Source organism: Ceratosolen solmsi, unplaced genomic scaffold (genome assembly GCF_000503995.2).
Source record: "Ceratosolen solmsi marchali unplaced genomic scaffold, CerSol_1.0 scaffold7, whole genome shotgun sequence".
Classification (NCBI taxonomy): domain Eukaryota; kingdom Metazoa; phylum Arthropoda; class Insecta; order Hymenoptera; family Agaonidae; genus Ceratosolen; species Ceratosolen solmsi.
The window spans coordinates 890,363-914,638 of NW_011948413.1; the positions used below are offsets into that span (position 1 = coordinate 890,363).

A 24,276-nucleotide genomic window follows, 5' to 3' on the forward strand; every position below is an offset into this window, starting at 1 on the left:
AGCAAAATCATGTCATTAATTTATAATAAAACTATATTTTAAATACTGAGATGTACATAAAATGATAACTTTTTTAGAAAAGCTAAGATAGATAAGAAAAAATTTGTAAACTTGTATATCTAAGTAATAATAAAAATTAAGAAAACATTTTTTATTAATTAATAACAAAAAACTGCATTTTTAAAAATGAAATTATTCAATATCAAAGTTACGCATTGTAAATTTTAAAAATATATTTCATCAAATTAATTTTACTCTAATTTTGATATATTAATTTTAATTAGTTAGATATGCAATTTTTTATAATATTGAAAGATAAGTGAGTACTGTAATCATATTAAAGCAATAAATATAAAAGATATACGTAAAGTAATGAATTTATCACTTGCGCATGATTCCTTATTAAAAGATAAATGTAGGTTTCTAGAAAATATCTTGAGAGAGTCTTAAGTAAATAATAATACATAAAGTTGTATAAAAAACAAATTTCAATTCAAGTAAAATCAAGAGAAATAGTGACAGAGAACTCGTCGGTATAAACACGCAAACATAAATGATATATGTGATAATGAAATTAATAAGTTATGTTAACTTAGATTGGAAAATTATATTATATTAAATTAATAGTTTATTTTTAATGTATTAAGCTTTCATTCATTTATATTGTTTTTAATTATTGTTAACTAACACTAATATTTTGTCTGTCTGATATACTGAATTGTTATCTGCTAAATTAATTTAATGCAATTTGCAAAGCAAAATTTTAATCGAAGCTATTTTGGTTTCGACATCAATAAGAACAGTTGACTTTTAGGTTCTATTCATAAAAATTAATCGCCCTTTTGTATGTTAATTGTTTATAGTTGATGATAAATAATCATAAAAATATGGATAAATCTTTTATTTTAAATGGACCGGAATTCGCTTTACAATTACCGGAGGGTATAACTATGGGACAATTAATATATAATAAATTATTATCTCATGGAACAAAAATTGCAGAGGTAAATTTTAATCATGTAACGTAATACGCCTTAATAACTAATATTTTATTTATGTTACAACTTTTTTAGATTCAAAATGAAACTGACGAACAATTAAATTTCAAACAAATACTTGTTCAAAGTTGTAAATTAGCTACGTATTTGAAAAACAATCAAGTATCTGTAAATGATAGGATAGCTATTTGCAGTGAAAATAACCTCAATTTTTGTATTCCTCTGTGTGCTTCTGCATTTATAGGTGCTACAATATGTCCAATAAATCCCACATACAAAAAAAAGGAATTCAAACATACATTAAATATTTCAAAGCCAAAGTATATATTTCTTTCTCCATTTGCGTTAAAATCTATAAAGCATTTGATAAAAGAACTTTCTTGGTCACCAACTTTAATATTAATATTTGGTGATGCTGATGAAAATGTTCCTACTATCAAAATGTTATTAAAAAGTAAATCATTATTAAACATTGAAACATTTGAAGTAACTAAAGTTGAAATTGATAAGCATATAATGGGTATATTATGTTCAAGTGGTACAACTGGACTTCCAAAGGGAGTTAAGTTAACAGAAAAGAACTATTTAAAAACAGTTCAAAATTTATTAAATCCATCTACATTTTTTATACAAAAGAATCAGATATTAGCACATTTATTGCCATTTTTTCATACCTACTGTTTTAATACTCTTATTATGGGACTTATTATTGGTTCCACTGCTATTATTTTTTCTCATTTTGATGAAGAGGAATTTTTAACAACCATAGAAAAATATAAAATTGAAATTTTAACTCTTGTTCCTCCGCTTATGGTATTTTTAGCTAAACATCCCATGGTACAAAATTATAATTTATCATTTGTTAAAACTATATGGTGTGGAGCAGCTCCTTTATCAAATGAGATTGAACAGGCAGTTAAAAATCGACTGCAGAATGCAATAATTAGACAAGGCTATGGAATGACAGAATTAACATTCTGTGTATTAATTATTCCATTAGAATCTAATAAACCTGGAAGTGCTGGAAAATTAATATCTGGTATTTCAGGTGTGTATTGTATAAAAATTATAAATTATAAATTATATGCAGATGAATATAATTGATTTATTTATTTACAGCTAAAATTATACCAGTAAATACAAATGGAGAATGGTCAAATAAAACCTTAGGTCCTAATGAAAAGGGTGAATTATGTTTTAAAGGTGATTTAGTAATGCTAGGATATTGTGGTGATGCATCAGCAACAGCAGCAACAATAGATAGAGATGGTTGGTTACACACTGGCGATATTGCCTACTATGATGAGGATGGTTTCTTTTACATTGTTGATAGACTGAAAGAACTTATAAAATATAAAGGTTTTCAAGTAGCACCCGCCGAAATTGAAACTATTCTATTAACACATCCAGAAATTAAAGATGCTGCAGTTGTCGGTTTGTTGGATGAAACAGCTGGTGAATTACCATTTGCATTTGTTGTCAAACAACAAAATGCAAAAATTACTACTAATGATGTTGTGAAATATATTAATGGTAAAATGTATTTCATATTTAAATTAAATTATTACTTAGATTATTATTAAAATATATAAAATTATATATTGAAAATTTTCAAATATAAATTTGAAATTACTCTCAGAGGATTTAATAATATTATTCTTATTTTATGTTAATTATTGCAATTATTATTATCTGTAATATGAATTCTCTTTTTTTATTTCATTATATTACAATTTATATTAGATTTTTTTATTTTATCTGTTGTTTATATTTTTATTTTTATATATGTTCATTATTTATTATTTTTTATTTTATATTTTACATTACAGATCAAGTTTCAAGACATAAAAGGCTTCATGGAGGAGCCAGGTTTATAGAAAACATTCCCAAAAATCTCAGTGGTAAAATACTTCGCAGAGAATTACGCAATTTATTAAATGCTAAATTATAAACAAATTAGGTTTAATTGAAAATGTTTATTTTAGTTGTATTAAGCGAAAATTTAGTTATTTTGTCTAGATAGTTGATATATATTTTGTTTTAATTTTAAACAGTGCAATAATATTAGTAAACATGTGATTGTTTTCAAATGAAATATTGTGTTCTTTATATACATACATATATACATTTATATAAAATTACAAATATTAACAATACATAAATAAATAAATATGTTAGTGTTTATTTATTTATTTATTTCTACACATAATTATTTTTATTATTGTAATAAATCAATTGCCCAAAACTGAACTTATATTAACCTTTGTTTTATTTCACTGGGAATACGTGCAAGGTACCATTGATGTATCTGTCCTGGAGCTGTAGCTAAGACACCGCCTTTATTAGGATAACTTGTTTTAGAATTATACGAGTATCTTTCACCGTGAATATCAGTAAGAGTTCCACCTACAGCATGTAAAACAGCTTCAGGTGCACAAGTATCCCAGCGTCTACAACCTTTACTAGCAAAAACATATGCATGAGCTTTTCCTTCTAACAAAAGAACAACCTAAAATAATTAAAATATTTATAATTACATTTTTTTATACAAAAAAAAGTTAATTCATTTAATATCTTGTTACTTTGTAACCCGCACCACCAACTCGTAGGATATTAGTTGGCTCTAAAGCATCCAAAGCACCTTGTACAGTACTATCCCAATGTGAACTAAAGAAGGTTATAAACTTTTAATGCATACAGACACAAGCACATAGGCATATATATATATATATATATATATATATATATATAAGATTAAAATTTAATAATAATTTTGAAAAATATTAAAATTAATCTTAAACTCTAATTTCTAAGAATTTTTATTTTGTTTTGAAATCTTTTTAGTTATATTAATTTAGGTAGAATAAGTTACTTAACACTTAATTATATTATGAGAATGCTTTTTCAAAATTTAAATTGTATTTTTATTCACTGAATTTAAACATTTATTGATAAAATAATTATTTTAATCTTTTTACCGGGTTGTAGTAATAATTCGTTCTCCATCTATGGGTGAAATTGGCTGGAATCCTTTAACTCCAACTCCATCAATACCCCATATAGTTCTTCCCCAAGAATTACTTTCTGAATTTCTGAAATAAGGTTGATGAATAACACCTGCAATTGCTCTATCTTTAAAAGCAACACCAATTAAAACTGTCACATGCTCTACAAGACCTTGAGTATACTCTGAAGTTCCTATAATTAATATACTAGATTTAATTTTTAAAAGTTTTAATTTAATTATAAATAATATCAAATTACAAAAATTAAGAATCCATTTCATTATATAATTTGTTAACTAGATAATTATTAATTATTCGTTATATAAAATATTGTACATTACAGATTTAAAATTTTTAATTAGTAAAAAATAATAATTACAATAAGAAAATATACTAAATAATAACATTCAAAAATTTTATTTACCATCTAATGGATCTACCCATACACATAGATCTGAAGCATTAACATTTTCTAAATTAGTTGGAAGATTTATACTCAAAACCTCTTGATCCATTTCAGTGACAACCCAATCAGTAGGTACTTCACAACTGGAAGATTCTTCCTCACCTATGATAGTAACATCTGAAAATTGTTTAGTTAAAGAAGTTACAATACACCTTTGTGCTGATCTATCAGCTTCTGTTTGTAAATCATTTTTTCCTTTATCAACAATATTCAAGTCTCCTTGGCTCATAATGTCTCTTATGATTTTACCAGCTCTTTTAGCTGCTGTCACAGAATAAGCCAATAAACGGGTTAATAAAGCAGCACTTTGTGCCATGTTTTACAATTTGACTTATTTCCAAATATTTAAACAAATAACTGTAAATAGATATAAAAAATTTAATAGAAATATATTTAATTAAAGAAAAAGAAAAAAAGTATAAATATTAATTTTATTATAATATTATAATTAAAAATTTAAAAACTTGAATAATTTTGTTTATTATTAAAATAAATTTTTTAACTTAATCTTATTATTATATTTATTATACATGTAAAAAAATCCACTATTATATTAATACTTAAAAAAATATTTTCATGTAAAGTAAATATGAAATGAATAATTTCTATTGATATATATTATAATATATATTGATATGATTATTATTATTATTCTATTATATGATTGTTATATATATTGATATAAAAAAAAATTTTGTACAAGAATTATAAAAATATTAATTCAATAATATAAATAAAATTATATGTTTTTGTATAATATAAAAATATAGTTTACATCTTTATTTCTTACTCGTAAACGTTTAAATAATGACAGTATTAAGAAAAAATTATTAATTCTAAAAGAAGTTGTATCTATTTTATTACAGTTTCAATTTTATCTATTAACAAATTTGTCAAATGCTTTTATTAAATTTTTTAAAAAAAAATTAATTTTTATAGATAAATATAATAATTAAACATTTATTCGAATCGTAATAAGTGTATTTTATAACTAACATAATATATTTTTTCAGATACATTTTATAAGTTTACGAAAATAATGTAATTAGTTGCAACTTACCTACAATTTGTTTGTTATATTACAATTTTCAGCAATTAAAAAAATAGATACATACGTAAATAATTGCTAATTTTATTCTGTAAAAACATATGCAATTATACTAAAAGAGAATTAAACAGGAAGATAGTCGATTTAATATTAAAACGCGATGAACTCGATAGAAGTACTCCTAGCGGTCAACCTTAACAAACAGGCGTGTATTTTATGAGCAGCCATAAAAGTGGTTTGATTCTTTAAACAATATAAGCATGTAAGAGGAAAATATTTATTTACCTCTGCTGCAATTATTGACTAAGAAAAAAGAGAACTTAATTCATTATAATATAATACAAATTAATCAATATCAAATAAATGGTAAGGAAATTGATTATTTATGTGATATTTTAAAATATATCTCTTTACTACTCACATTTCTCAAAGTGGCACATACTGCTCAAAGTATGAATCTACACAATTAAATATAGTACACAATGACACGTGCCCTACATACAATGCTTTTTTCTTTAACTCTAATAGGCATAATCAACTAAAATTTTAAAAAAATAGAAGAAATAAAATACACGCTTCTCAAATGCTCTAAAATATTATATAATATTATAATAAATGAATGTTATTTGTTTTAGTTAATATTAAAAGTATTTTAAATATTCATACAGAATACGAATTATTTATGTTTATTTCAAATTATTATTTAAAAAAATATCTAATTTATAAAAATAATATAATATTGAAAATTCTTATTACATTAAATAAAATTTTTTATTGTATAATGCTTTTACGTGTACAATTAAACATTTTGATATCGGTGGATCTCGCTCTCAAACTGTCTAGTTGAATATATTAAAAGAAAAATAAAGAAAAATAAAATCACAGCTCGCTAACACTAAAAATGTATATATAATGATATACAAAATTATTATATACTTATTGTAAAATAATAAGCAATTTGTATTAATTTGTGAACAATAGTAATAGAAAATATAAATTTTTATTTTTGCTCCCACATTTTTTAAGACAAAATGATGGATTTTTGTATTAAAGAAAGCAATTTTTTATATACATATCTAATATATTTACTTTCCTTCAAAGAACGTGGTCAAGATGATCAACAACACATTACATTTTTTTTTTAAAGTTAATAACTTTATTAAAATAAAATAATATTTATATATATTTATATTTTATTGTTATACAAATGCACTTATTACTTTATTTATAGAAATAATAAATTGTTAGAATTTATTTTACAAATTTATAATATATATTGATAGTGCTTGAGAATTAATGATACTGATTTCGAAGTTCCCAGAACACGAGTTAATTTTCACTTACGTAAAAAACATTTCAATTAAACTACTAAAATATTATGTTCCATCAAACTTATTTATATGAAACTATGTGTATATGACTATTTGTATAGAAGTATTAGCTTTGAATGATGATAAAATAATATGTTGTACAAAATAATTTTAATGAATTATTGGATTATTCGATCAAAAGCATAATTCATATCCAATAAAAAATTTTATATTAAAACATGCATTTATAAAAACAAAGTATTATTTAATGAATGATTGTGATATATATTTCGATTAATTTTGTTCTATTTACAATTAATCAAATGAGCAATCGAATTCCCAAGTATATTGGTGTATTAATTTTATACTAGGGTAAAATATAAAATATTTTAAAAAATAAAATAATTTAAACTATTGCAATACTGAAATTAGGTTTAATATAAAATAAAAGTAAAAAAATAGGGGTAAGTATTTTATATCTCAATATTAATCTCTAGTACTAAGTTAATTTAAAAAATATGTTTTATTCGAATATTTTTCTTTATCAATTAAAATAATAAATATTAACGAAAAAATATTACAATAAAAATAAAAGTGTTATTTTATTATGTGATATACAAAAACTTCCTTATTGTAACAAATAGCTAAATATTATAACAGAAAAAATTCTATTTGCTAAAATATGTTAACTTGTATTCATTTTAATAACGTATACATTTCCTAAAGTAGAAGCTAATAATATTTTATTTTGACAAATTAAAATTTGTATGTTTTTATTTTTAAATGTTTATTTAATGAAAATATTTTTTAAATATTTTTAACCAATTCTTATTGTTACAACTATCTTTTAATACGGGTTTACCGGTTAATACATTTTACAAATTTACGCATAGATAAAAGAGTAACTCCATTTATGATATACCAACAAAATTAACAAAAATAAAACAGAAGTTATTAATATAATTGTGTTCCAATAAAATCTGATTTGCAAAGAACTTTTCTCTCTAATTGTTTATGTATTTATAATTTTGTTATTAAAATAATTTTTATAATTATACTGATTTTCAGATATGTTAATTAAATTAATATATGTATTAATATATGCATTTAACATATTTTAATGTAAAATAATTATCTCAAAAAATAAAAATTATAACTATAAAGTAATTTAATATTTAAATACAATTGTTCAATTAGACGTTAAATGATGTATTTTTAAAATATTTAAATTATATAAAATGTACGTTAAGTTTTAAAATACAATATGAAGTATTGATGTAGAATACTTAAAAAAATTGAATTAAATAATTACTGCAGTTAATGTAAAAACCAATGTAAACAGTTACTGTATAATAATATTTAAATATTAATGGAATACAGTTTTTAATTATTGACCTTAATTACTGAACAAATTTGTAAGCTTTTATTAAATAAATTGAATTTCTAAGAAATAAATCTTATAATGCTTGGATTTCTAATTAATATTTTTTAATTTAATTTAATTAAGTTGTAGTTTTTATTTATGCAAAAAAATATTCATATACTTTAAAACTATATGTTACTATATTAATATATGCAAATGTATTGTAATTACATATTATAAACATATAGATTGTTTATATTTCACCATTTACTTGAGCTGATGAACATAGTGAATATTAAAACATTCTTTTGTATTACCTTAATTAAATTTTTACATTTGATTGATATATTTTATTTAATAGAAAATTTGCAGTAATTTATTATTTTTTACAATAATTTATTTTTTATTTTATGCTCGTAATGTATTTTGATTTTGTCAAAGTGTCCTTCTGTATGTTATAAATTTGATTTCAATAAATTTAAAAACAAAAAATTCCAGGGTATTTATATATTAATACCAGAAATTTGCACGCTTACCTTAAGTGCATAACTGATTGTATTTATAGTCAATATGAATTATTATGTTGACAATTTGAAGGAAGAAATTAGCTATACTTATCATACGTTATACGGTATTATGCTGAAAATTAAACCGCATTATACCAATTTGGTGTATTGGTACAACTACTGGGGAAAGAAGGGAAGTGAAGGGGTAATATACCGACAAAAAAAATTGTATTGATTTGTCTTCTATCTTAGCAGTTATTTATTCCTTTTTCTACATTTTTTTGAATATTCAAAAAAGAAACAAAAATTATGTAGGCATGTTTTTTGCTTAACAATAATTACCTCATTACTTCCACTTTTTGTAGTTTAAAACGAATGTAGAGTGAAGATCAATCAATACTAAGCAATTATTATCAATGCTCAGTTTTTTCATTACTTATAAATATTAAGGAGCAATGAACAAAATTAGTATTAATTAAAAATTGATTGTATATTTTACTTAACTGATATATTTTTATACAACAATATTTTTTATATATTTGCATTGAAAAAAAATAAATAACGTGTTTCTTCGCTACAACTCAACTATTCACATTTAAAAATTTTAAATTTCCAGTATTATATTAGAAAAATATTATTGTTCATAAATAATTTACTTCAATAATTTTGTTAGTGATTTTGTTAATCAGTTTATTATTATTGATAAAAAAATATAATGAACTGTTTAAATTGAAAAAAATATAAATTAAGTTATAATAAATAGTTTTATTATCTAGGACGAATATCATTATTGTTATATTCTATACATATACGTATACATGTATGTACATCTATTGATATTTTATAAATTTAAAATTTATTATCAAAAAAACAAAAAATAGTTCTCATTTAATGTCGCATTTTTTACTCAATAGATTTATATGTGACTCTTTTAAATAAAAAAAAATCAAATAATTATTCAAGGGATTTAATAATATTTATTACTAAAAACATTTATTATAAAAGAAAAGTATTAATTTTACTTTTTCTATTTTACAAAACCTTATATTACAAAATAATATAAAATTACTTAATATAAAGTCATTTATAATTTGAAAGTTTCTTTCAAGAAAAATTAATAGCTTATAATATTGCTAATAACATGTTATTATTTAGAATTTGCTGCCAATTAATAATTAGATTAGTCACAATGTTATTTAATATTATATCAATAAAAATAAACTGTTTATAAATTTATGTAAGTTGAAATGCAATAAGCATAAGACACGATTGTTTTAGTAAACAAATAAAATTTATTTATATGTTTAATATAAATGAATAAAATTTTAATTATAATGTATACAAAATTTCTTTCTTAATGCCTTATTTAGATTGTAACGTAAATTGTACATTTGTCAATTGCTAGTCACCTTCGTTTTGTGTCGTGTCCTATTATGATTAGTTAAGTATCTTTTTTGTCCAAAGCTAACTCCGCATTTTTGGCAAGTGAAGGGCTTATCGAGCGAATGCGTACGTCTGTGTCGGGTAAGCTCATTCTTCACACCAAATCCTTTGCCACAAATATCACACATATGATTTTTCTCGCCTGTGTGCGTTGTTAAATGATTCATCATTTGCTGCTTCCATCTAAAGAGTTTCTTGCAATAAGAGCACTTAAAGGGATACTCGTTAGTGTGTATCTTGCTGTGTATGTACAATGAGGCCTTAGTTTTAAATGACTTGCCACAAGAATCGCATATATAGGGCCTTTCACCTGTGTGTATCCTTCGGTGATCCTCCATAGCCGTTTTCATTGCAAAACAACGCCCGCAAATATCACAGGCATGATTCTTAACACCTCCGTGAACGTGCTTAAGATGATAGTAGAGGCTGCCAGTTTGACCGAATTGCTTGCCACAAATGTGGCATGTATACGGCTTTTCACCCGTATGTATTCTCATATGTATCTGGTAACTATTGTAAAGTCGAAATTTTTTGTTACACTCTCTGCACTCGAGACCTGAGCCATTACGTCCACGACAAGATTTTTTCGACTTAGAGTTCTCCTCTGGTGATTGATTAAGTTCAGCTGAATTATTGACAATCTCAGCCTCTGCTTCCGTTAAATCCTGGAACTTTTCTTCAGCAAAACTCAAGCATTCTGAGCTCTTTGACTCAAGATTAATAGAGGTGCAGTGGACATCTGACGTAATCTTCATTTTTGTCACTTTATGCATGGACTTCTTCCTTATTGAGCGACTGCTCCTCTTTTTCACTGACTTCGATGGGCTCGGAGTTTTCTTGCGGCTCCTTTTAGCTGGTAGAGTAGCCCTGAAAGCTCTTTTATATTCTTTGAAGGTACTACAATCACGTTGTAATCTATTGGAGCTGAAATTATAAAAAATATTTGAAGCTAATGTACTCGTTGATATGTATACAAAAATTTTTGGAACAATAAATCTTATATAAAATTTAAAATCAAAATTAAAATTAAAATTTGTATATATTTAATGCTGAAACAAAAGCTTTTGATTAAATAAAAACTTTTATGATAAATTTATTTACTTATATCAAATTGTATTCCTAACAACATGGAATGTTAAGATAATAAAATTTAACTTAAATAAATCCAAAGATAAACTAATTAAAAATGTGTCTAATTACTAAATTAAAATATACTATTAAACAGAAATTAATTCAATCATATATATAACAAATTATTAATACAACTATTGTTTTCTTTTCTTCCCGGAAAATTTGTATAAAAATAAAGCTTACTGGGTTGCAAAAACCATTTATTATTTTTAAGTCAAAACTTTATTGTATAAAAGTATATGCACATTTTAATGAAATCATTTTTATTTTATCCGAATAGAAAAATATTTATAAAATGGAATTCGATCGTAATTGGCTACCTAAATACATTTTACTTTGTATTTCTCAATAATAATAAGATTGAAAAAGCTTAATACCCTAATGTGTCCATCAAATATCTAACAATTTTATATAATATTAAGAAAATTTATTTTAAACTCTGATAATGTATAGGCGATTACAAAGTAACTTAATTCCTTATATAACAAAAATATAGACACAAACACTATTTATTATTCAAGTACTTAAAATAATCAGTCTTTCTTTAATCTCAAAGTTAATAATTCATAACGTAATGAAGCAATAGCTGAACTATTCGATCAAATTAAAAAAAGACCGTTGAGTAAATCCTTGAACATATCTTCTTAGAGTTTGATACGGATTTGCAGGTACTGATTGCTGAGATCACGGTCGGAAGACAGAAATGGTTTATCTTTGATGTGAACGACACGATGTCTAGTGGTTTCACTCTTTGCAACGGATAACTTGTAGCTTATAACTCAGGCATAGTGTTTGACACCTGTGTGAATAAACTTGTTTACCACGAATTTCTGCTTATCCTTGAAAGCTTTCTCACACTAATCACACTATGGTATGCATGTGCATATGTATGCACTGTAACTGGCGAGAAAGACTTATGATAGATACTTAAAATTTTTTCTTGGTATGGTTTCTCCTGTGGAGAATGCTAAGTATTTTTTTTATTTTTTTATTTCTTATTATGTGTACGTTGTCGATGTGACATTTAGGATTATCTTCGATTTCTGAAGCCCTTGCCGCATCTGTGACAGATAATCTGTTCACTGATTCATCATGTGCTCGCATATTACACTTAACAAAAGAAAGCCTTGCATAGATATAACTTACTGTAACTATTGCGTAACGGAAGTACTGAAATTTAATCATTTCCTAGTAACTCTTATTTAAATGTCGAATTAAATAGAATTTCTCGTACAACTCGCTACAAATTCCATACATGTATATGACTGATTGAACCAATTTCAATTCTTTATTGATTGTTGTAGAATCTCTGCAATTAAAAGTATACAAAGTATCCTTTGGCAGAGTTACTTTATCAATAATAACAATTCAAGATGAATTATAATACAAAAGTTGATATAGTATATTTTATTAGTGCAAGTGTAATTTATTTCACTTTTTTCGATTCCAAACTAAAAATAATTTAAATAAAATATTATGTATTAAATGCTTAAAAATAGTCAAAACAACAAACTTTGTTTATTATTAATATATAACTTATAACTTAATGACAAGCAATAATAAAAGAATACGCGGTCTTTTTCATCTACTTTTATGAACTTGCTTATCAATTTATCACAATGAAAGTGTTGATTATTTTGGTTTCAGAAATCAATGAAACATTAATAATAACAAAGAGGTGATATTATTGATATTTTATTCAAATTTATTTATAGTTATATTAATTTTTATCAATAATCGTTACAAATTTTATTTTAAATTATTTTCTCAATCTATACAAAGACCAAATTATAAATTGTAGCATAGAAAAATAATTTTATACATGTCAATTCCATTTATTCTATCATAAATCACATTCATTTTTATGAAAAAAAAAACAATATAATACATTTGCAAATTGAGTAATTATAACCTTATATACAGAATTAATAAACGAAAATAAAAAAATTATTTGAAAATAAAATGATAAGTTGCTTTATTTTTCAACAATAAAAAACAGAAGTATGGAAATGTGAAAATAAGGAAGTAAGTGAATAAGTACGTACGCATATAAACAAGTAAACGAGCGAATTAAAAGTGTCTGCAAATATTCTTTATACTTAAAATAATAATTATAAAAAACTTTGATCATCCTTGTGCATCTTCGTTTTGTGACTCTTCATGTATCTCTCTTGGCTGAAGCTGTCGCCACAAACATCGCAAATGTATTTGCTTGATGAATCGTGACTTTGTCTGTGCCTAATGGCAGAAGCGGAACTTCTGAAGCTTTTACCGCAGACCTTGCAGCCATAGGGCTTTTGATCTGTATGTGTGAGCTCATGTCTTTCCATATCTTGCTTACGTGGAAAGGCTCGGCCGCACTGGCTGCACCTGAACGAAAAATTTTTGGAATGGAACCTCTTGTGCACCGATAAGGAGGCTCGCTGTCTAAAGCTTTTGCCGCAGGTTTCGCAGATATGGGGTCGTTCGTTAGTGTGGGTTCTCTGATGCTCGTCGCGTGCAATACGTGAGGCGAGTCTTCGTTCACAGTAGCCACAGTCGTAATCCTTGATCTTGTCATGGACATCACGCACGTGGCGCGTAAGCGAGGACGTGACGGTGAAATTCTTGCTGCATATCTTGCATGTAAGAAGTTTCTCGCGCGCATGTATACGTTTGTGGGCGAAGTAGTTGTACGAGGTTGATAGGGCCTTAGGACAGTTACGGCACTTATAATATGTCACTCCGTCGATGCTGATCTTCGAGTGAGCCACCTCGAGGCGACGTTGCTGACTGTGAGTCCCCGCTTCAGCACCTGCTAGCCTCCTCAATTTGCCCACCCTGGCGTTCGGCCTCAATTCCTTCACATTCGGGCTTGAGGCCTCCTTTAGCTTTCGTTTTTTCTGACTGTTCGGTGAAGTCGAGGTCATTAGGATAGCGATCACCTCCTCGTCTTCGAGATTCACGCATCTGCAAAGAAACGATGTTACGATTCACCATTCCTTGAGTGTGCAACTAGTGTTTTATAGCTTCTTATGATTAGCAATTTAAATTTCTATTAATGAAGTTTGGATCATTTAGCATTTCAACAAATAACCCACAATGTCTTTGCTTTATCAATTTAAACATCATGAATGCTTATAACTTTTATCTTCTTTTCTTACTTTAATGTTAGTAGCGAACAACGAGTGTACACATATTTTTCTTCTTTTTCTTATTTCAATTATTAATATCAGACTAATTTCATATATTAATTGAAGAAATTTGTAAAACAAAAAATATTGCAACACAGTAAATTCTGATGGCGTTTGTAATTACAAAACTTCTCATCTACACTAGTATATATTGATACTTATGATTCATTATTAGTATTCCGTTTTTGATAATAAAATAAGCAACGTTATTACAGCATATAACAATAAAACAAATAACAAATTTGAAACTCAATTTGTTATTACGATATAAAATAATCATTATATAAATTTTTAGTATAAAAATAAATTAAAAAATTTCTTTCATAAATTTTTAAATTTATAAAATTAATATAATTATAAAATAAAAACTTTTAATTTGAAAAACTTTCTAAAAGCTATGCTTGTATTTTACATGATTATTCAAATATCGCTTTTGCCTACAACGGAAGCCACAAACGTTACAAACGAATGGTTTATCATCCGAATGAACGAGCGTGTGTCTCCTAAGTTCTGTTTTTAATCTAAATCTTCGAAAACAAACATCGCATTCGAAATTTTTCTCGCCAGTATGCATGGAAACATGGTATAGTAACTCTTGTTTTCTACGAAATTTCTTTTGACAGTGTAAACAGGGATGGGGAAATTCATCAGTATGAATTTTACTATGGGTGTAAAGCGAAGCCTTAGATTTAAAACCTTTGCCACATGTATCGCAAATATAAGGCCGCTCACCAGTGTGTATTCGCTGATGATCATCTTTCGTAGCTTTTGATGCGAAGCTTTTACCACATGTCTCACAAGTGTGATTTTTTAATTTAGCGTGAACGTCCCTGAGGTGTCGACATAGTCCACCGGAATCACGAAACTGTTTTCCACATATGTGGCACGTGAAAGGACGCTCATTTCTATGTATTCGTAAATGGCGCACTAAAGAGTCCTTCACTTTAAAAAATTTTCCACAGTCACCACATATAAGAGAGTTATACAGATTTTTCTGATTGCTGAGTCCTTTCTTCTTGCGTTTATAGCTATTATTCTTTAAAGCGTGGCTTTTCTGAGTCATGTTGATGTTTTCAATATTTGCAGATTCTATGATTAATGAATTGCAATTCGATGAATCAGCTGATTGTGTCAATGATTTGCAGAAGTTACTCATTGTCATTAAGCAGGTATCGATTTTTTCATTTGAGATAGTAACTATTTCTTTGATAGATTCCTTACTTACAATTAGTGTATTAAAAGGTTCTATAAATGATGTGTGGAATCTTCTGGACCTGCAAAATCGAAACTTGACTCGAGACTTGCGTTATCTAAACGTGGATTCAGGTGGTGTTTATTAATTATATTTATTCATAAGTATCATCATGTTTAGGACCACTTATTTGGCGACGATAAAGTTTCTTTTGTTAATTAAACAAATTAACATAATTATTGATAATTTTTATTTGCTGCTTACTTCTTCTTTCTACTTATATTAGATAAATTAAATAAATGCAATTGATAATGTATCAATTGAATAAAAAAATGCCGTTTTATAATATACGAATGTCAACAAAAGCAAAAGTGTTATTAAATAAATAAAACTGGATGTTAAAACAAATTATATGCTCAATTAAAATTTTTTCGATTTTGTTTAAAAGACATGCATAAATAAAAATATAATTTTATTACCATATTTACATGTTTACAATATATGTAAATAAATAAAATATCTATTAATTATAAATAAAATCTAGTACAAATTTTATAATTCCATGTAATATATTCAATTTTTTTTTCATACAAACATTTAGGTTTATTCAATCGTATTTAATTTTATAATTAATCTTGTGATTTTAATCATTTTTTAAATAATATAATGATTAAATAAGCAATAAAAATCGCAAATAAGTTATCATAAATTATACATTAAACATCCAGTTTTATTTTTAAAAAGTAACATGAAATATAATTTAATTACCTCTCAGTGTCTGAAACATCAATATGAAACGACTCTACATTATTTTCATTTGTTGCTGGAACCTACATATTAAAAAGTAATCATAGGATATTTTAGAATTTAAAAGTATTTATATAAACAAATATATTACCTTTGACTCTTCATTATTTGTTGCTTCTACTTCTAATATCGCCTCAATATTTTCTTGTTTTACTATTGAATTAGTATAGTACTACAAAAAATATATTTATCAATATCTATATATTTAATATAAAAATGTGATTACTTACTTGATTTTTTAAATTAAATTTACTTTGTAAATTTACAAGATGTTGTTGAGCATTTAGACAACCTTTAGACATTTCATGCCAAGCCAACAAGGTTGCTGCACAATTATAGCACACTTGTAATGGAAGATTATCACTTTCAGAAATCTAAAATAAAATTTTTGCAAGAAAATATATAATTTGAATTATTGAAATAAGATTTTGTAGTATAATTTCACAGTTTTAATTATGATTCATAACATTATTTATTCTCGTAAATAAAATATAAAATATAACACGTGCAGTTTTATCTAAATTTAAATTTTTTACTTTACATATAATTTCAAAGGCAAGAAAATTACAATATGAAATTAAAAACTACAACAAAAGTAATTTATCTGAAATTGTTGTATTATGTATTGATAAATATTTTTAAATTTTCTTAACAAAAAAATATATATATATATATATATATATATATGAATATACATTAAATTAATTAAACTATATTGTAAAACTTATAAAACAATTATTAATTAATCCTTAATAAATAATAAAATAATTATATATATATTATTATATTATAATTAGTATAAATATATTAAAGAATATTGTATCATAGAAATTACAATTTTTCATAAAAGATTGAATATGATTATAAATTAAATTATTTATATTTATGTTTTTCAATAAATATATTTACATTATAAATTGTAAAATTAATTTATTTTTTATTCTAAAGAAATAGATTAAGATAAATTTTATTTAAATACTACTTAATTATTCTATACAGTATTTTTTTTTATAAAAATAAGTTTTTTATACATACTTTTATAGGTAAATAATTATGAATTTTATTGCATAAATTATGTTCCAATCCTTCACCATTAAATATTGGAATTAGTTTATCGCTATGATTTGCACAAATTCTACAAAGATTACTCCAAAATATTATATCTTTATCTTGTATAACTAATCGATTAGTATCTTGCACTTCCATAGCTATATATTGTTCATGATTTTCTTCACAACCATCTACATGTACAAATTGTGTATCTTCATTTCTTTCCTCTGTAGTTTGCTCTTCAACATCTAAAAAATATTCTGTCGTTTCAAGCTCTTCGTTTTTTTCATTAATTTCTTTTGTATTCTGAATTACTATGCCTTCATTGGCAACAGACTTAATCACAAGTTCTATACTACTTGACTGCACTGACTCCATTTTAACTATAACGATACATTTACATTAAAATATTCTTAAAGTAATCTTGATTTTTAAATATTTATTTTAATTTACTAATTGTAAAAATAATTACTTAAACCTCTTAAAATACAAATCTTACCTAAATATAGTGGTTAATCAAAGTAAATGTTTTCCACTTTACTTGAAGAAAATATAAATTATCGAAATGGAAATGTTAGCATTTTGTTCTTACATTGTAGAAAATACAACATTATAGTTTAATTGGTTTGATTCCTACATTAAAAATGAAAATTAACGAAAAGCCTAATAAGCTTTTTAATATTTGTTTGAGATGTAAATTTGTAAGCCTACGGTATAAATGCCAAATTATGCTTATAGTATACACAACTATAGATTGTTTTACTGCCATGAGTATTTTATGCATTTACATATCAACTAGACGAGAAAAACAACTATACATCAGTGGTGACATCTACATTCTGACATATCACTGTGTAATGTTGTTATCGTTTCATCGAAATAGGACCTAAAATCATTCTAAAATTCAAAATTCTACATTTTAGTTTAAATTAAACAATTTGTTAATTTGAATATTAAAAGTAGGCATTAAAGTTCTAGTTTAGAAATATTTTTTCGAAAAGGAAATAACAATATACAAACTGTCAAAATTAAATGCATAACAATAAAATTTTTATTCGGAAAATAAAAAAATAATTAAAAATAAAAGTTTATAAATTTAATTTAAGAATAAAAGTTATTAATATCAGAAAATAAAAGAGGATATTTTTTATACAAGGAAAATCAAAAATATTAAAAAATTTTGATTTTATAAAATAAATTTTAATTTAAAGCCTATTTTAAAAAATAAATATAGACTTTAAATGTACAATATAAATATATGAAAATAGTCTTACAAATATTTTATATTCAAATTTTTACTTTCATTTTTAATACTAATGATAAAGTAGTAAATAAATTCAATATTTCAATCAATATCACCAATACTAAAATTTGTAATAATGTTCGATAAATGTATAGTTGCCGGAATAATACCTAAATATTCTAAAGTCTAAAAGTTTCCTAAAATAATTTTCAATTTAAAATAATCTCTTATTTATTAAGAAAAAGAACCAATAGAACATAACGATTTTGAAAACAAAATTAGTTTTTGAAATATTACTTACAGTAGAATAAATTAATTTATAAAAACTTCTTATTCTTATTTGATATGACATGTAATGTTTGAAAGTATTACTTGATTTACTAGTTTATCATATTATGTGTCAATATATAACGTTTAGAAATATATAATTAAATCTATATAATACGCCATGACCATAATATAAATAAGAAATGTTTTTAGTAGTAGATGCTCTATAGAATATCTTGAATTCCTGTCATCTTAAGATAATATGTGCAGATGTGTAGATAAAAGAAAAAACTTATAAGTTGAGTTATTCTGTTTTATCCACCGCTCGGTAAGGAAAGTATATTAAATTATACACATTCGATAAATAATCAAATATAGTATGCGCTTAACAAACTTCCAAGAGTAAAAAATTAAAATATCGCAAACTATTGTAGTAATCCTTAAATTTACATAAGAAAAATTTTAATTCCTTTGGTTTATTTACTTTTACTATTTATAATTTGGAAAGATTTTTATTTAAACAGTAAAAAAATTATATTACTATTCAAGAGTTCAGATTGTATCATATATAAATCACATGATTTTTAATCTTTAAACTTTTAATTACTTATCTATAAATTTTAACTAATTTTTTTATCTCGCTAATTATTTTCTTGTTAACATTTATCTGTTTCAGACAAGATATATAATTTTGCACGCATTTCAAACGTCAAAATTCAATTTTGTGAATAAACATCTACTTTATTTATGTATTAGCAATTAAATTGGTTATTTTTGCCCAATATTCCTTTTTTAATAATGAGAACTAATATTATTCTATTAAAGTATACAGCAATTAAATAATGTAAAAATTCATATAAAAATGAGAAAAATGAATGCTTTATGGCAATCAATTTATGTAACGATAACCTCAAATACGGTAAAACATTTTTTGGTTTCGCGTAGTAACATTCTATTAAACGATTTTCAGATAAGAATCACTATCATATAATATACGTAACTTATTCAAGTATAAAAGAAATGCAAATATGCAAATACTTTAGTAACTATTAAAATTTTAATTAATTAGGTATTGAATAACAACGCATGATAATGCAGGTGCTGAAATGATAACTCTTATAGCTTGCTTAGAGAATCTTCATCGAACCAAACAATATATCTAATGAAATCAAAATTCAACAGAATGGGTATATGAAATAGGTCGGTAGGCATGGTGTCTTACATTAAGTCCCATCGAAGCATGTTCTTGACATCTGATATTTCAATAACTATTAATCGAAACACGAACAATAAACAATAACAAATAGATGAGTTAATAAACTAAGAAGATTATTTAGTTGGAAGTAACTGGAAGGACAAGGCGTGCAACGATATGGCCATAGTATCCGTTCAGTTCTACATCGTCCAAATACGCCCAATTGCCGTTAACGCAACGAGATCGTTATTTGTTGCATAGGACATGATTGATGCGAGTGCAATAATTAATTGTTTCCGTTTGGCTTTAAAGAGTGTTTAAATAGTCAATCAAAGCAACTTTTTCCATATTCTTCTATTTCTTTTTCTTGACTCTATCACTCTGAATAAATTCAATATTTTCATGCTGTACTTAGAGGGGTACTGGACCGGACCACCCTCTATTTAAAGATTCGTGTTATTCAGGCTGCGTCTATTGCCACGATGTACACAGGCTCGCATAACACCCTTCCAAGTGTACATGCATTTGGGTGTATACATGTTGCTTCAGAGTCCAAGAAGAAAAAATGAGAGAGAGAGTGAGAGAGAGAGAGAGAGAGACAGCGAGTGAAGGAGAGTGAAAGAGAGAGGAAATAGGTAGGTATACGAGTTTATATAGCATATCATGCAGCTTGTGTGCATTGTAAAGAGGATTATTCAAGAAATCCATCACCCGTGTAAGATTATATTATCCTTTACGTTATTCATTATTTTCCATTAATTATAAACATAAATCTATATAAATATAAATATAAATATAAATATAAATAAAAACATAAATATAAACATAAATCCATAAATATAAACATAAATCCATAAACCAATCCATTAAAAATTATCAGTTTCTATTATGATGTTTCTAATATATAATTTAAAGAATATCATTAAGCAGTATTATTGCACAAGACATTGATTTATTCAATTTTTTATCTTTATCTACAACTTTTATAACGGCAATTGTAACGTTTTATTCGGATGAGAAATTTCAGTATATTATATGTATTTATGAATGGAGAAAATAGAAAATTCATTGAAAATTTAAATTTAAACGTTTGTGCATATTTAAAGGTGAATCAATGAAAATAAAATAATTCTTTTGAATGTGTTCAAGTTCTAATGGTAGTTTAAAAATTGTTTAAAAATTTTGTATCGATAAATTCAAGCTTTTGCTTTAATACATTATGAGTTGTGTGAATTAAACAGAAAATGCTTACATGTTTGAATATGATTAAATTAATATTTTGTTAAAATTCATTGCATACAAGACAATACACTTTAATAATAAATTTCTATAATAATATAATAAAGATTATAAGAGGAAATTTAATTATCGAAAATTTGATAAAAGGAAAAATATTGTATAAACAATCTTAATTGAAAACCTATATGCAGAGAAATAAAGAAGAATCTTCAACTAATATTGATTGCATTTCATAAAAAATTCAGATAGTGCATAACAAAATTATTTATGAAAGATAAATTTAATTGAATCAACAAGTTTATAATAGACAGTTAAAAATTTTGACTTCCCATTTTCTTTTAAATCATATGACACGTTCGTAGGTACAATTAACAGTTTCTTTTAAATAATTTAAACTAAAATTTTTTTGTAGATAATATTACTTTGATGATGATTGATTGCTTTAATGATGCAAATAATTTTAATTTATATTTAAATAAAATAATATATTGCAGACAGAACACAATTTTCTCGCTGAACAATTGGTCCAGATACGGCACGTATTACCATACGCTTTTAACTATAATATATTATAGAATATGTTAAGCAACAAATTTCTTCTCAATAACATCAAGATAATTGCTATATAGATATATCATATATTTTATTAGTAGGAATGTTGGTATAAAAATAAAATTGTTCAAGTTCTAAAAATTGTAGTCATTAATTTTTAATTTCCTTTTGCATCACGACCGAGAAAGCTATATATACATATAAAAAATCTTCGCACACATGCTGCATTTATAGATTAATTGAATTGCATTATTCGTTTTCATTTCGAACCTTTTCATATACGTATTTATATATAATTCGTCATAGAAGGGAATTAATTTAGAACCTGACATACACCAAAATATGTGTACATTTTATCAAATTTTACATTAAATATCTTAGAAATAAATGTATCGCTCTTAAAAAAAATCTTTTAAGACTTAATCTATAATCTATAATATTTCGAATATAACTAATTTTATTGAATATATGTTTAAGTAATATTATAACAATTTAATATTATAACAATAACAATGTATTTAATTATTTTTATAATTAAATATTCAGTTAAATATAATTATAGTTAATTTTTATAATATTTTAAATTTTCGTCGACATGTGGCTTTTCATTATGTGTACTACAAACAAAATAAAGTAGAATGAGACCAATTTCTTATTAAACGCCATATTAAATTTTTAGGTAAATTTAGATTTAATTTTTTACGACATTATTGAAAATAAATAATTAAGTATCTTTACTAGATTAAATTAAATTAAATAAGGCTATGCCATCACAATTATATAAATTATTTTATAATATAAAACGTTTTAAAAAAATTTAAAAATCAATTATATCCATCCATTATAAAATTATATATAATGCGGTGAATGAGAATAATAAATTAATCAGAACTTTTTTGATGAATTAAAAAAAATAATACAATATACATGCACAATATAATAAAGATTATAATCAGTTGTGTGCATATATTATAGATAATCCTGCACTACTAAACATATAATCTCTTATAATACAAAATTGGAATAACTGCAAAGAAAATTTCACAATAAAGTATTCATAAGTATCTGCGTATATATTAGATATTCTTTAAAATATAGAATAAAGTTTATTATAATATTTTTATATATATTATTCCAATTCCGATGGAAACATTTTAAAAATTACCATAATAAATTTCCTTAAATAAACATTTTATATTTTATAAATTCCTTTAAACTGGTATATGAAATAATAATTTTACAAAGTATAAATCTAATATAATTCACCATCACCAAAAACTATTATATAATATTCATAATTAAATCAAATGACCGGGATTTTTTATGTTGAAATAGTAAAAGATTTTCAAAAAGATATTCACAGGTTTCAGGGTTAAGATATATATTGAGTTTTCAGAGTCCAAGAAAAACAATATTCATAATTGGTAAAAATCTTGTTTTACATGCTAGCGGTTTTTATATAACATGGTTTTTTTTTAATAATAATATTAAATATAATTTTTTAAGTAAAAAAAGTTTTTAATAGAACAAAGCATTACATACTAAATTTTTTACAACAGAATTTCATATAATATAATTCTAGTCAGCATATAATTCTAATTACTTAAAGTAAACCTTAATTTTATAATTATTCAAAGGCAAATAAGTATGAAAATTTTATTATATTTGTATAGTACATTCATATTCTTCATAGAAATTTCATACATCTCAACTTAAGATCAATATTCAAGTCCTATCTACAGAATTAGTATAATTAAAATTCATTCTTATTAAAATTAAACACGATAAAATAAACGAAATTTTTTAGTTAATATTTTACTTATTTAAAAGAAGAAATGACAATTTAATGTAATTACTACATCATTTATTTACCAAAAAATTTATTGCTAATTTTTATATAATATCAGTGCAATGTAAATAATGCAATATTTTTATTTATTAATAGAATAAAACTTCCAAGAGGAAACTGTACTGAAATATTATTTTGGTTTACTTTACGAAGAGAAAATTATATTATCCATCAATTCTAGAAAATGTAAAAATAATTTGTCATTCGTCTAATATTTTTATCCGATAATTCTTAAATTTTTCGTCTATTATTATGTGATTCTTAAATTAAATATATCAGTATTTATCTATAAATTTGTGTATAAATAAAAAGTTTGCGTATAAAACTTTTAAATTGGTATTAATAAATATGAATAGATCCCTATATTCATTTGTGTAGATATAGTGTAGTTTAGCAATTAGATAAAGCGTTCGAAGTATGAAATTGAATGTTACTAATG

General features: G+C 24.2%; 4 protein-coding genes across 5 annotated transcripts; 1 reads left to right on the plus strand and 3 right to left on the minus strand.

The window, feature by feature from the left end:
* Window positions 1-427: 427 nt before the first annotated feature.
* On the plus strand, window positions 428-2,961 carry LOC105367200 (4-coumarate--CoA ligase 1). Its single transcript, XM_011505831.1, has 5 exons — window positions 428-533; window positions 864-1,004; window positions 1,074-2,046; window positions 2,118-2,531; window positions 2,828-2,961. Exons 2-5 carry the CDS (start codon window positions 867-869, stop codon window positions 2,947-2,949), a joined length of 1,647 nt encoding a protein of 548 aa, XP_011504133.1. The 5' UTR covers window positions 428-533; window positions 864-866; the 3' UTR covers window positions 2,950-2,961.
* Window positions 2,962-3,177: 216 nt separating this feature from the next.
* On the minus strand, window positions 3,178-4,825 carry LOC105367208 (3'(2'),5'-bisphosphate nucleotidase 1). 2 transcript variants are annotated; one of them, XM_011505836.1, is made up of 4 exons: window positions 4,428-4,825; window positions 3,977-4,196; window positions 3,581-3,650; window positions 3,178-3,507 (listed from the first exon to the last, which is right to left on the minus strand). In XM_011505836.1, exons 1-4 carry the CDS (start codon window positions 4,783-4,785, stop codon window positions 3,250-3,252), a joined length of 906 nt encoding a protein of 301 aa, XP_011504138.1. In that variant the 5' UTR covers window positions 4,786-4,825; the 3' UTR covers window positions 3,178-3,249. The 2 variants fall into 2 exon arrangements, with proteins under 2 accessions (XP_011504138.1, XP_011504137.1); XM_011505835.1 differs by having other exon boundaries at window positions 3,581-3,665.
* Window positions 4,826-10,033: 5,208 nt separating this feature from the next.
* LOC105367607 (endothelial zinc finger protein induced by tumor necrosis factor alpha-like) lies at window positions 10,034-14,438 on the minus strand. The gene is made up of 3 exons (XM_011506374.1): window positions 13,393-14,438; window positions 12,505-12,619; window positions 10,034-11,063 (listed from the first exon to the last, which is right to left on the minus strand). The coding sequence occupies exons 1-3, from the start codon at window positions 14,177-14,179 to the stop codon at window positions 10,091-10,093; spliced, it is 1,875 nt and encodes a 624-aa protein (XP_011504676.1). The 5' UTR covers window positions 14,180-14,438; the 3' UTR covers window positions 10,034-10,090.
* Window positions 14,439-14,831: 393 nt separating this feature from the next.
* On the minus strand, window positions 14,832-17,870 carry LOC105367608 (zinc finger protein 684). Its single transcript, XM_011506375.1, has 5 exons — window positions 17,478-17,870; window positions 16,673-16,816; window positions 16,534-16,614; window positions 16,404-16,465; window positions 14,832-15,717 (listed from the first exon to the last, which is right to left on the minus strand). Exons 1-5 carry the CDS (start codon window positions 17,868-17,870, stop codon window positions 14,832-14,834), a joined length of 1,566 nt encoding a protein of 521 aa, XP_011504677.1.
* Window positions 17,871-24,276: the final 6,406 nt, after the last annotated feature.

Excerpts from the sequence above, each read along its gene's own strand:
- LOC105367200 (XM_011505831.1), top strand. The coding sequence starts at position 867 with ATGATAAATAATCATAAAAATATGGATAAATCTTTTATTTTAAATGGA. Across the intron at positions 1,005-1,073 it reads ATGGAACAAAAATTGCAGAG|ATTCAAAATGAAACTGACGA; the intron begins GTAAATTTTAAT and ends CAACTTTTTTAG. Across the intron at positions 2,047-2,117 it reads ATTAATATCTGGTATTTCAG|CTAAAATTATACCAGTAAAT; the intron begins GTGTGTATTGTA and ends ATTTATTTACAG.
- LOC105367608 (XM_011506375.1), bottom strand. The coding sequence starts at position 17,870 with ATGGAGTCAGTGCAGTCAAGTAGTATAGAACTTGTGATTAAGTCTGTT. Across the intron at positions 16,615-16,672 it reads AATTTAATTTAAAAAATCAA|TACTATACTAATTCAATAGT; the intron begins GTAAGTAATCAC and ends TATTTTTTGTAG. Across the intron at positions 16,466-16,533 it reads CAAATAATGAAGAGTCAAAG|GTTCCAGCAACAAATGAAAA; the intron begins GTAATATATTTG and ends TTTAATATGTAG.
- LOC105367607 (XM_011506374.1), bottom strand. The coding sequence starts at position 14,179 with ATGACCTCGACTTCACCGAACAGTCAGAAAAAACGAAAGCTAAAGGAG. Across the intron at positions 12,620-13,392 it reads GATGCACAAGGATGATCAAA|TAACTCTGCCAAAGGATACT; the intron begins GTTTTTTATAAT and ends TTATTGATAAAG. Across the intron at positions 11,064-12,504 it reads TATGGAATTTGTAGCGAGTT|CTCCAATAGATTACAACGTG; the intron begins GTACGAGAAATT and ends TTATAATTTCAG.
- LOC105367208 (XM_011505835.1), bottom strand. The coding sequence starts at position 4,785 with ATGGCACAAAGTGCTGCTTTATTAACCCGTTTATTGGCTTATTCTGTG. Across the intron at positions 4,197-4,427 it reads ATGGGTAGATCCATTAGATG|GAACTTCAGAGTATACTCAA; the intron begins GTAAATAAAATT and ends TATTAATTATAG. Across the intron at positions 3,508-3,580 it reads TTGGTGGTGCGGGTTACAAA|GTTGTTCTTTTGTTAGAAGG; the intron begins GTAACAAGATAT and ends TAATTATTTTAG.